The 12909-nt window shown below is 39.7% G+C and overlaps 1 protein-coding gene across 1 annotated transcript in view; it reads left to right on the top strand.

Annotated features, from left to right (window-relative positions):
- Positions 1-351: 351 nt before the first annotated feature.
- Positions 352-12909, top strand: part of acbd6 (acyl-CoA binding domain containing 6) — a 28110-nt gene continuing 15552 nt past the window's right edge. The window contains exons 1-6 of the mRNA XM_044015421.1: positions 352-839; positions 1044-1108; positions 1726-1822; positions 4274-4353; positions 8264-8369; positions 10591-10680. Of these exons, the coding sequence (XP_043871356.1) occupies positions 561-839; positions 1044-1108; positions 1726-1822; positions 4274-4353; positions 8264-8369; positions 10591-10680 (717 nt within the window). The 5' untranslated portion in view covers positions 352-560. The remainder of the gene's footprint in view (positions 840-1043; positions 1109-1725; positions 1823-4273; positions 4354-8263; positions 8370-10590; positions 10681-12909) is intronic.

Below are 12909 nucleotides of genomic sequence, written 5' to 3'. Positions count from 1 at the left end.
AGCTACAAAATGTAAAGAGAGGAAACGGTAAAGATTTCAAATACTATGAGACAAACAGGGGACATTTAATGTTCAAAGAAATGTCAATAAACCGCTCTTTGACTCTTTTTTTTATCACCACTGACAAAGAAATCTCACATCATACCATAAACAACAAAGCAACAAAACACTATATTTTTTTAAACATAATTTGTTGGCTAATATATAAAATATTTCACAGTAGATAAAATCTATATAAACAGATGTTTTGTTTTGTTGTTGTTGTTGCTTAAAGACTTTTTCTTGCAGAACATTGAAAACCGATTAGATGAATGTGACGGGAACCTTCTCGCTAGACGGTGATTAAGACGGGACTTTTAGTTGACCGTACCGCAGACGGACCAACGGTGGAATCAGTCCGACTGTCGCTGATTATCAACGATAACGTTCTAAAAAACGAAATAGCCGCTGAAATACTGAGCAAAAAAAACGGACTGCTAGTCTTTGTTTACGCTGAATATTTTGCACACGGATATACGGCGCTCGTCGTATCTGGCGACACGCTATAGACACCAATAACAATGGCTTCTGGGTCACCGTCGTCCTCCCCGGACACTGCGACGGGCTCAGGTACAGACCCAGCTCGACCCGATACAGGGGAGCCCCTCGGCGGAGCAGGGTCAGACTCCGACTCGGATCTGGGTTTGGGGAAATTTGACTGCAGCGCCGCGGAGATGGGGGATCGACTGGAGGGCGAGGGGCTGGAGATGGAATTTGAGTCTGCAGCCGACCGCGTACGAGATCTGATTCAGACGGCCAGCAGGGACCAGCTGTTGTACCTGTATGCTCGCTATAAACAGGTGAGGGTCAGACTGAATGAAGTTGAGGTCAGTGTTGAGTCCTCACAACCTTGCGTCATGTGACTTTAGATGAAAGCCACATGCAGTGAAGACTCAACACCCATGTTTCAACACTGCCTCTTTTTTAAAGATCACACAGGTCATATCTTTATGTTGCCTTGTTGTTATCAAACCTCTTTAATCAGAGTCTTTTACACTTTACAGGTCAAAGTGGGAAAGTGCAATACACAAAAACCTGGCTTTTTCGACTTTGAAGGACAGAGGAAATGGTATGTAGTTTTGTCACTTTGTTATTGGGGGTTGTTTTGTCTTTGTCATCACATTCCCTTATTTTTGTCACAATGGATGTTTTCTTTTGTTGAGCTGTTCTGTACGTATGTCCATTGCATGTCTCTCCATCCTAGAAAAGGGATCCCTCCTCAGTGACTCTATCTGAGGTTTCTACAAACTTCTCTCTATTAAAAAGTTATTTTGGGTGTTCCTTACACAAATCCAGGGTTTAAGGACAGAGGATGTTGTATCATCTATAGATTGTACAGTTAATTGAAGCAAACTGTGATTTGTAAATTTGGTTATAGAAATAAAACTGATTTGATTTGTACCGAAAATGCAAATGCACCAGGTGTTTGTTCCGTGCAGTTTTACATAAACTCGTTAACTTCCAGAATACCCATATGTAAATTGTATTCACAAATTAAACTATGATTTAACATTTCAGTTTAACTGAAAATTCATACTGAAATGTCACTTTTTATCGCAGCTTTCATCCACGTTTAAAGACACTGTACTTCATTACAATAGCTAGTGCAGATAAAAATGTGAATCTGTTCATTATGCTTATGCTGATGATTACAGTGTTGATTATTGTGATGGTTTGTTATTACAGGCAAGCCTGGAAACAGCTTGGAGATATGGAAGCAGAGCAGGCAATGCAGGAGTACATTTCCTGTGTCAACGTGTTAGACCCTGAAGGCAGCACAAAGGTAATAATAACTCTCTCTGAAAAGTTAAAGCTGATTCTGGCAAATGCATATACTGTTGTTTGTTGTATCAAAAAGCAGTGCTTTTAATATTACTACTTTTATTATTATTAATTCTAATATTATTATTAGTAGTAGTAGTAGTAACAGTCATAGTGGCATGTGAGTATTTGTATTTCAGTGGTTTCCAAAATAAGTGTTTTTCAAATAAGTATTCATTCATTCATCTTCTAAATAAAGAAAAATAAAATATTGACACACTTTTTTAGGAGCAAGAACATGGAGGTATATTTGGATACGACAGTGACTGGATTATTGTAATGTTTTTCAAGAAGCTTCAGACTTCCGTTATGCTAAACCTTTCCCTTGCCCACCTGATGACAACAAATTCCCATCTGACCCTGTGTTTATTTAAAGCCACAGGTAGTATTTCAAATTAGCATACACAAAGTATTCAATTTACTGTATCTCTGCTTCAGTTATTTCAGCTCTTTTTAAATGCAATGCAGTGTTTTTGTCAATAGAGGTCAGTATCACTGTCATTTTGTCTCAGCCCTTTTAGTGGCTCTTTATTCTCTACAAGTTGCATGAAAAATACATGAGGATGTTTTGTTGTCTTCCTCAATATCTGACTTTTGGAATATGAATAATGCAAGAAACTGCCAGAGTATGGCTTTTTCAGTCCGTGTGTACGCGTACATTGACACAAGAGAATTTGTTTACATCTCTATGCATGCCCGTGTGGAGTCAGTGGACTGCCAGGAGGGATGTGTTGCCATGGACAGGTTGTCCTTTGAGGCGCAAGCATTCAGATATACAACAACAACTTTGTAATGTCTGCTTTGTTGGGAAGATTATTATTAATGGAACACTGAAAAGAACAAATGTGTTATGCTCAAGGTTAGTGTAAATAAATGAATACATTTGCTTTCGTTGAACAATGCCAAATGATTTCTGTGCATGATTACAGTGGCTATCATAAGGGAAGTACTGTCAGGTTTTAAGGAGCTATTCTAAAAGGATGATCTATAGTAGCCTAATCCAGCTAAATCTGAAGTGAAGTTTACAGCAGCTGGCAACAATAGGTGTAAAGCACGGCATTTCTTCAAAATGTGTTGCCAGGCAAAATCTGAAATAAAATATATTAATTTGTTTTCACGCCAACATTATTGTGTGTTGAGATGGTTGCTATTTGATTGTTATGGCATCATTGAATGTATGTGTGTCTGACCCACATTACATACAGTACACAAAGTACACTTTTTTCTTTCCATTATCCTCCCATCTTCTCCTTGTTCTTTACCTCTGAAATACCTGCCTGTCCTCAGTTAATTGCCTCACCACTTTCTTTTCTTCTCTACCCTTTCACTCTTTTATTACCTCCATGCTTGCTCTTTTTTTCTCTCTGTCTGTATTTATGTCACTTTTACAGTGCCACTATCAACCACATGTCCAATCCTGACACATCCTTTTGTCTGCGACCACACTCTGGGCAATACTCACTGACTCTGCCTCACAGCTGCACAATGCCAGAAAGAAGCTCAGCACACAGGCCAGCAAATACACCAATGCCCCCTGAAAAGAAGCTAATTGTATTAGTGTTAACAAAGCACCTTAGCATGGCTGTGGCTATTCTTTTGGAGGCACAGTTAAAATAGTGTAAGTACAAGTACATAGACAGAAAAGCAGGGGAGAGAATAATAGCCAGAATATGACCTCTGCTCTGTCTCAATTGTTGAGCAGACACTGGATTTTTATTACATTACACTGCAGAGGAGCAGGGCCAGTGCATCAGCGAATATTCTGAGTTTCTGAAGTGAATTAGGTTGAACCAAAAGTGCATGCACAGTTGTTTTGCTTCGCTTGTCATGTTCCTCCCTACTCCCCCTATTTTCTGAAATCAGATTTGTGTGGGTTCTTTTGTGAGTCAAGGTTGGTCAGTGAAGAATAGGCCGGGTAATAAAGTCTTGGCCGAACTGAATGTAATATGGAATTCCATGAATACACAAAAGATTAACAACAGTCACAAATTGAGGCGCAATATATTTAATGCTGTTCTCTTGCATGTTATTGCGTATTTATTGCTAGTGAGGTCATGTCTAAAGCCACAGAGAGTAGTATCTGAAAATTACAACATTTTGAACTTTATCTCTGTTGTGTGTGTTCCCTTTGTGAAGGCTATAGGGGGATTCTATAGGTAAAGCCTTTTACGGTGAATAGATTCATCGCTATTGTACTGCATTACACACACAAAATAGCTTGGCCAGTGCCTATGTCCATGTAGGACAGAAACACAGGCTGCAGGTCTAAACCAAACTAGAATAGGTGTGTGGTGTGTGGTAATTTTGTTAACTGTGACTAACAGCTATGCATATTTTACCATTCCAAAGTTAACTATGTATGAGGTGAATGGTGAATGTTGCTCTTTTATATCTGAATTTTTTTATTTGACAGGAAAGGGCTCAGGGAGCAGAAAGGAGAAAAGGCTTCGGAGGAGCAGTCGTTAGCTCTCTATACCAAGAAGAGATGATCAGGTAACACACACACACACACACACACACACACACACACACACACACACACACACACACACACACACACACAGAGCTGGCAAGGGTTCTTGAACAGACTCAGCTTTTCCTCTAGTTGTAGATCTCTACTCATTTAACACATAGGTAAACTCAGTCTGAGTTTGGTATTGTTAACCAATGGTCCTGCTGCTGTATCAGATTATATTCAACAGACCGTAAATGCAGTTAGTCCAGAGACGTCATACAGTTCTGATTTATGTTAATGAAACATTTCTCCATTTTCTTCTGCCTGGCAGACTTACTCATGCTTAAAAACCTCATCTTCATTTCAATGAAAAAAGCTCTTTTGGTGATGAAAATGAGATGTGTGAATCCTGCAGGTTTTCCTCCTAAATGACTGTGTGTGATTAGTATGCACAGTCTCGGGTAGAGCCAGGCAGAGTCTCTCCCCTTTTAATTACGTTACGATTTGGGGGGTAGTCCAGGGTGGTGATGAAGACAGGCTGGGTACAGCAGAGGGAGGCTGGTGCAGCAGGTTTCCCAGAACAGTGCTCCCTTTGGTGATATTCAGTTGCAGCTTTGCCCTGAGGGAAACTTGGAAGGAGGAAATCATTACCACGGCATGTACACGCACCTATGCACACATGTGCATACATAAACCTACACTTGCCTCTATACGTCGAGGCAATTGCATCCAAATTCATGCACAGCCTGCTGGAACTGTCACAATCACTGCTCCGCTGCATTTCAATTTCCTCTCCCTCACACACACAGACACACAGACACACAGACACACACCCACACACACACTCACACAGACCTACTCCATATTAAAGAGCTAAGCACCTGTTAACCAGACAGAGAGTTAATTGCATTGCTCAGTGCTCATTTCAAGCTTAGAATGTGTGTGTGGTGTGTATATTGACAAAAGCAGGATTGGTTATCAATATTGTTGGCCGACTGAGCTGATCAGCGTGTGACTGAGGAGGCTTTGAATGCTACATTTGTGATTTTCTCACCCACCTTGTAAAAGGAAACTGATAAACACTGGAGGCTTTGTTGTCCGTGCACTTTGCTGGAAGCCATTTCTGAGTTATTTGAGTTCTCATTGTTTTTCCTAGTTATATGGAGCTCAGCCATGTTGAGAGTGTTGACCAGGGTCCTATAGGAGATGGGATGACATATTGCCCAGGTATTTGTTCGAGTGTGTGTTTGTGCGTGATGGATGGTGTGGCCATGGTGTTGATCAGTGAAGCTCGGGGCAGGTAGATGAGTGTTCTCCACTACTGTGGCCAATTTAGCCTGATGGATGAAGGACATATCTGCCAGTACACTAGACTGGAAACACACGTGAGCTCATAACACACACACACACACACACACACACACACACAAACACACACAAGCAATAGGGCTGGGCAATAATTCTTTAACAACATATATTGCAGTATATTAACTGATTTCTTTTACCTTCACTCAGGAAAACCAATCTTTATTTGCCTGACATTTCTCATGATGATAACTGATATTGACTGATTTAAAAATTCTGTATTGTGATAAAGTTTTTGGACATATTGCCCAGCTCTATATAGTAACATCTATTTCTCCATTCAGTGCCATGCTTTTGTTGATAATCCACAGACCTCGCTGTAACAGTTTTCATCAGAATCTCTTTGTGCAGAGAAAACACCCATGGATAAAAACTTGACTATTTTTGTCAGTTATCACAATGTTTCCAAGACATTTCTTGAGAACATATGTAGCATGAGCTTATGGATTATTCACACCAGGAACCAAGCTCCATTCATATCTATTGTACAAGTTAGGGGCAGAAATCTTGAAATATACATATATATATATATATATATATATATATATACATACATATATAATATATAACTATGTTTCAAAACCAGGGAATAAACTAAAACCTTAAATTATTCTATAGAATGGCCACAGTCTCAGATTGTTCGACTGCAGAGGTTTGGTTTGTGTAATATAGATCAATAAATATAATATTGGTGAATCTTCCCTGTAGCACCTAGGTTAGGTAAGGGCCAATAATGCTATAGAATGTAGTCATCAATAAACACAAACATTACAGATGACAAAAACATAGCTCATCACATATGCAGTATTCCCACTCGTCTCCTCCCAGCTCTGATTATATATCTGTCTCTAATCACCTCCTGGCATTGGGGACTGGATTGAGTGCTGGTGGGAGGCAGGGTGCAGTGGTGGTGGTGATGGCGACGGGGGGCTGCAGGGTGACTGGGAGCGAAAGGGTGAAATCTCATTTAGAGCTTTACGCCTTCCCCTCCCGCTTAACCAGGCTGGCCATTCATATTAATTGAATTTAGTGCTCTATTGTGTGACGGAGACCCCACATACCCGCCTCTGCACCACTCCCACACTGTAAGTCAGTCATCCTCAAGGCCAACCCCCCCTCCCAGTTCTCGACTGTGACGCCTGCTAGCTCTGCCACACAATGTCCCACAGCGAACACCTGGGTCCTGCCACACAGGAGCCACTGTGGGATGTGGTCTTAACACTTGAGTGGTCAGATATTTGACTTTTTTTATGGTGTCTGTAATTTGTAATGAAGTAGTCTACAATTATAGGCAATTATCAGAACACAAGTGCTTATAATTGTCCTTTCAATAGCAAGGCTAAACTGCTGTGGAGTACCCTTAAATAATCTATTTACTTATGTTATGAATTAAAAGCTGCAATAATAACAGGAATAATACAACCAATGGTCTAACTGCATTCCAAGACCAACAGTTTGCTCAGAGATTCACTGCAAGGTTCTTCCATCGCAGTAAGCTCCGCTGCCTCACGAACATCACCATCTACAACTTAAAGCTCCACCCAAGGAAAATACACCTGCCCATTTTACTGTTTACTGTGAGATACAGCACCAAAAAGACTAACTGCAGATATAAAGTTCTTTAATGAACCTTTACACTTCCCTTTCTTCATCTTTTTTACCTGCATGCTTTCTCTCTCCTTCACTGTCATTCCTTGTCATTCTTCATCCCCCCTCTTTCTCTCTCTGCCGCTTCCTTATCAGCCTGTGATGAATCATGAATAACTCATTATTCTTTTTTCATGGCCAGGTTATGTATGAGCACATTCATTTACATACTCCTGATTACCAGTTCTATGTTTATTCATGAATCTTCATGCTGAGCCACGCCCACTTCCTTGTCTGATGGCCACAGTGACCCCAAGTGTCCCTGATGTGTGGCCACCATCCATCTACCCTGGCAGCTAATCAATACTGTAGCTCATCAGTCTTTCGTCAATGGTCAAACGAGACTGGCCTGACGGCCACATGGCACATGGTTTCCTATATAAAGCACACAAACATATAAATGAACAAATGATGTTGTGTAGGGTTATATAATATACACAATCACAAAAATTAGATTAGATATGAATATAGATGTCATTCAAGTCACACCTATACACATGTATACACATGTATACACATGGACCACACACAAACAAATGGTTAATGTGGGTCCTATACAGCTCTGGACATCATGTGCACCATGTTGGCAGGAAAAGCTTCTGAGAAATAAATGACACCAGTGCCAGTTTCTAGGTTAAAGGTTTTACCGCACACTTTAAATCCATGGAATTTGAGCATTATATCACAGAACCTGGCAGACTGGATGTATGTGATCCTTACAATTCTGTCCTTTTCCCTGATTCTACTTCAGAGAATGCTTACCACATAAAATAAGCATGTAAAATAAGCAAGACTTTTAATTTAACATGAGTTTCAGTACCTGATATGAAGTGATCACTCTCAGTGTAGAGTTCCACTAAAAGTAATGGTTTATTTTGCTCTCCCTCCCTCTCTTTTTCTATCTTTTCCCCCTGTGAATTTCTGTGTCACTCTCAGGGAAGAGGATAAGAACATCTTCGACTATTGCAGAGAAAACAACATCGACCACATCACTAAGGCCATCACCTCCCAGAAAGTGGATGTCAATACTAAAGACGAAGAGGTAACTCCAACACACAGTGTTTAAAGATATGCAAAGTGAAACTGTGCCAGTGCAATGAGAAATGCAGTGGTGTTGATGTACAGTATTGAAGTAGAATAGGGCAGCCAGCCTTTCACTACAGGAGTCGTGTTCGACTCCCAGCATCAGGAAAACATTTATCTTTCTGAACTGTCCAGCTCTTGAGTTACTCTCCTCTACTCTGACCTTTTGTGCAAGAGGGCAGGTGAAAATAGAGAAGTATCATGAAAAATTCAGGTCACTGGAGAGTGTTGTTTGTGTACTCATTACACAAGCATTGCAATGATCTAAAATCACAAACATGTGGGAACCACTCCACTGGTTGAAGGGTATACGGGCGCTACTAGTGTGGCAGCCCACTGCTCCTAATTCTAGGATGGGTCAAAATGCAGACAATAATTTCCCTAAGGGGATTAATAAAGTATCTAAAATAAAAAAAAAATTAAAATTAAAAAAACAATTTTTACTATTATTTTGAGGTGTTTTTTCCTGATTGAACCCTGAAATTCACTCATCTGTCGTTGATTTGTTATCAACCGGATAATGGCTTACTCCCATGCCTCTCTGTCACCACAGCTGTTCTCCAGATAAGCAGGCAGTTGACTGGTGAGTTCCCAGTCACAGAGCAGATGGTTGATGGTCCTCAGCAGCAGAAGAACTTTGTCCTGTACTGTTGTCATGAGTTCACCTGCAGTGCTGACTGCTCAACAGCAGAGGGCAATAGTGAAGTTTCTCTACAGCAGTGTAGCCTGGTCTGCTTCTGTAGCACACAGACAGACACAGAAAGAGGCTCTGTATCAGTAGATACCCAACGTGTCATTATGTTATGTTTTTAATTTTAACGCATTGCTTACTTATTCAGATTGTAATTGTGTATATTTCCTGGGTGCATTTGCTTAAATATTGTAAACCTATTTACCTAAGAAAAAAAAAAACCTTTGCATTTATAATCAAATAACAGTTAACACTAACACAAAATCAAAGGTTCAGGTAAATACAATAGTTTTTTTTACATGGAGCCAAAAAATAACAGGATACAGTGTGTTCTTCTGTATGATATGTAAAATAATGTCCTTCTCAAAGTCACTACTGATGATGTCAGATTATGCTGTGTATTGAGCTGTGTATGTAGTAATTACGTCACACGTTTTCACATAAAATTCACTGGATGCTTTGTTATTTTCTTCCAAAGATATAGGACATTGTAGAACAATATAATATTCACATTTCTTTTCTGTTTATCAGATATTCAACACATCTGCATGTTTTTGTGTATATACATACACAGAGGCAGAGGAGTTGGCCAAATTATTTTCAAATAAGGAGAATGGAGACTGTTCCTTACTCATTGAAGTAGAGTGTGTAGAGCATTTCTTATATCAGGTTTTACATTCCATGTTAAAAAGCAGTTTCTTCTCAGTGTTCACTATTCTAAATGTCACTGCCAGCTCAAACAAAAGTTTTTGTAAATGTGTTTTCAAGATTGAAGGCTTCATTTTTGCATTTGACACATTCAGGCTCTTGTTAATGCAAGCAGTGTCTTGTTGGAAGTCAGGTCTTCTGTGTAAATGTGATGAGCAGTCAACAGCAGCACACCTGCAAGAGAGCAGGAGAGTGTGTGAGAGAGAGCGAGATAACAATTTGTTGTTATTCTGTCCTGGCTCATAACTATCCATTTTAACATGCAGCTGTGGGAATCACTATCATTTGCATAACAGAAATGGACTCGGCAGGTTTGCTTTACCTAATTGGCCTCACTGAAAAATGAGGATCTTAGACCACAGGAGAAGATGCATGTGAATCTTTCTACTTGTATATCCATCTTTGTGAGGACCAGTTTTAGACCTTTCCGTGTTTGGCCCGGGAAAGCAGCATATCATTAAAAGAGTGTGTGTGTGTGTGCTGAGCGCCAACACACACGCAGGTTTCTGTATTGTAATTCTCTGCAGGCACCTTACATCTGAAAAAAGAGCAGCGCACATATTGTTTCTCATCATTGTGGAACTGTTGGTCTGAAGTTCTCAGTGGTTGCACAACTAATCACATAAGGCATAATGACAAAAACAGATATGACATTTTAAACAATAAAGACAGTTTTAAAAATTCCATGTTAAATGTTTAGTCAAACTTTTCTACAAAGTTGTGCATTTTACAACACACCTAGTGCTTTTGTCTCTCACTGTGTGCACTTGTGTGTTTGTAGGGCCGGGCTCTCCTGCACTGGGCCTGTGACAGAGGACACAAGGAGCTGGTGTCTGTATTACTGCAGCACAAAGCAGATATCAACAGTCAGGTGAGCGGTATGTCTGTCCGTCTTTCTTCAGGTAAATCTTAAAACGAAATTATAATTTATAGAGACTTTCAACCTCTACGGTGTTAAATATTGAATAAATAGACAGAATATTTTATATTGTGGAATGAGAGTATCTTCTTTCCCATAAGTTCTAGGAGGCTGTGCACAAAGAGGTGCAAGTTCCCAATCCCATTTGAAACACCGTAATCACAGAATGAGAGTGTCCTCGTAACCGGTTTCCCAAAAGTATTTGTTATTGTTATTATTTGTAAGTCCACTTCTGTAACTGCACAACATTCAGTACTTGATTGTAATGTTTTACTTTGGGACAGTTTTTTGTGACTAAATGTTTAGGGTTTAAGGTTTATGCAATATAATGTCTTTGCTTTTTTCCTAAAAGTTGCTACAGAATACGTTTGAGGTCAGTTTCAGTGTAGATGAGCAGGTGTCATCAGTGTTTGGAGTAGATGAAGTCAGAGGCAGGAGACGGTACTCAACACATGAGTGAACCCAAAGCAAACAGTGACATCTTCAGCACCCCCCACTCTTGTCTATCTCCATCCCTTCCAGAAGGTCACCTTTAATTCACTTTATGCCAGAGACAAATCCCCCAGGGCTTTAACAGACACAGTTAGCTGGTAGCTAGCTCTAGTGTTTACTCTTTGCAAGGTTTAGCTGCATCCAGGAGGCTTTAGCTTTGGTGGTAAGCTGGCTCAGCTGCACATCGGAGAAATTACTCCTCTTCCCTGCCCAGCCGCACTACATAGTGTAGTTCACGGGGCTGCACACTAAAGCTTTAACTGTACGGCTGAATCAATTGGAAGTAATCAGGCAAATTGTTTTACGTTGCACAACCCACATAATCAGGACATTTCACAAATGACTTTCTCTTTTGTTGTCATGCGCGGCCTCTTTTGTTGTGAATGCAGCAGGGAGGGGGTCTGGATTTGTGGCGAATGGTTCATAAAAGACTTAACTGTGGAATAACTATGAAACACTTCACTGATGATTTAAAGCCATATCAAGATAATAACAGAAGAGCAGGATTGATGTATAGTTTTTTTTCCCTTTGCTAAGGTGTAGAGTAATAGCAGTCATGTATCTATCGTTTCATTTTGAATTATATAGAAATTTAAAATGCCAAGAGTTTTCAGCATTCAAAGTAGAGAACATTAGTTTTTTGGCCAGGCAGTGACACTGGATGGCTGAATTAAGACTTCTAATTTATTGCTCGAGCACCTTTGTGAGATTCTACTTCATTCTGTATCAAAAAGCATTCAGGGAAGCAGTCCAATGTTTCTTTTCTATATATCATTTGTTATAAAGCAAACAGTGAGAGGATTAAAAAAATGTCAAGAATTTGGATGGATTTTACTTTTTTTAATATTATCCCAGTGCTGCTTTTTTTTGTTGATCAAATATGCCTAAGTAAGTGCCCGAAAGGTTAAACTGATGTTTTCAGAGTCAGGCTTTTGCAGCCAGTCAGGGCAGAGACATGACCTGAATTCATGCATTCAGACTCTCAGGACCTTTCTGCCTGTCTAGCTGGTGTCACAGGAAGCTGGCCATGGAGTGGATATTAAAGAAACTGGACTTCTGCAGCAGTTACTGGTGGCAGATTTATGAGGTGGCCGAGAGAAAAATATAGTCGGCTAAATCACATCACTCCGTTGCAATGCCAAATTATCTCACTATGTAAAGTTTACAGAATGATATGCCTCTCATTAGAACTCACTTGAACATCCTTTTGTTTATTTTTCTTGTTGAATGAACGATGAAAAGAAGAGAAGGAGTATACCAACTTAGTTATATTGAAGCTTGATTTAAAAAAAAAAAAAGTAGTTTTATGTATCTGTCCTTTTTGTCCATGGCCCCTTTCCCATGAAACAAAGTGTATTAGAGGTTATATGTGTTCATGAGAAGAATAGAGGAATGTCTGAGTTGTTTGCAGGCTATTAGAGCAACCAGTAATCTCTCTTGACCTCTACCAACTGCTGTGCACCCAGTAAATAAAGATCAAACATGATTTATGCTTAATTTGTTGATTAAAAAGGGGAGGGGGACGCGAGAGTTAAAACAAAAAGTATTATTTGCTTGGCAGAGGAGGAAAATCATTTGAAATTAATCAACTGATTGTTTTAGTGAATTGTTCCCAAACCCTGGTAACTTGCATTAAAGGCTTGTTTGATAGTTAATCCTGGATCAAGGAAGGATGGGACTACAATAGGT

This window comes from Solea senegalensis, unplaced genomic scaffold, assembly GCF_019176455.1.
Source record: "Solea senegalensis isolate Sse05_10M unplaced genomic scaffold, IFAPA_SoseM_1 scf7180000013439, whole genome shotgun sequence".
NCBI classification, from domain to species: Eukaryota; Metazoa; Chordata; class Actinopteri; order Pleuronectiformes; family Soleidae; genus Solea; species Solea senegalensis.
The sequence above is the reverse complement of the archived record's forward strand: the minus strand, read 5'-3'. Positions and strand labels throughout refer to the sequence as shown.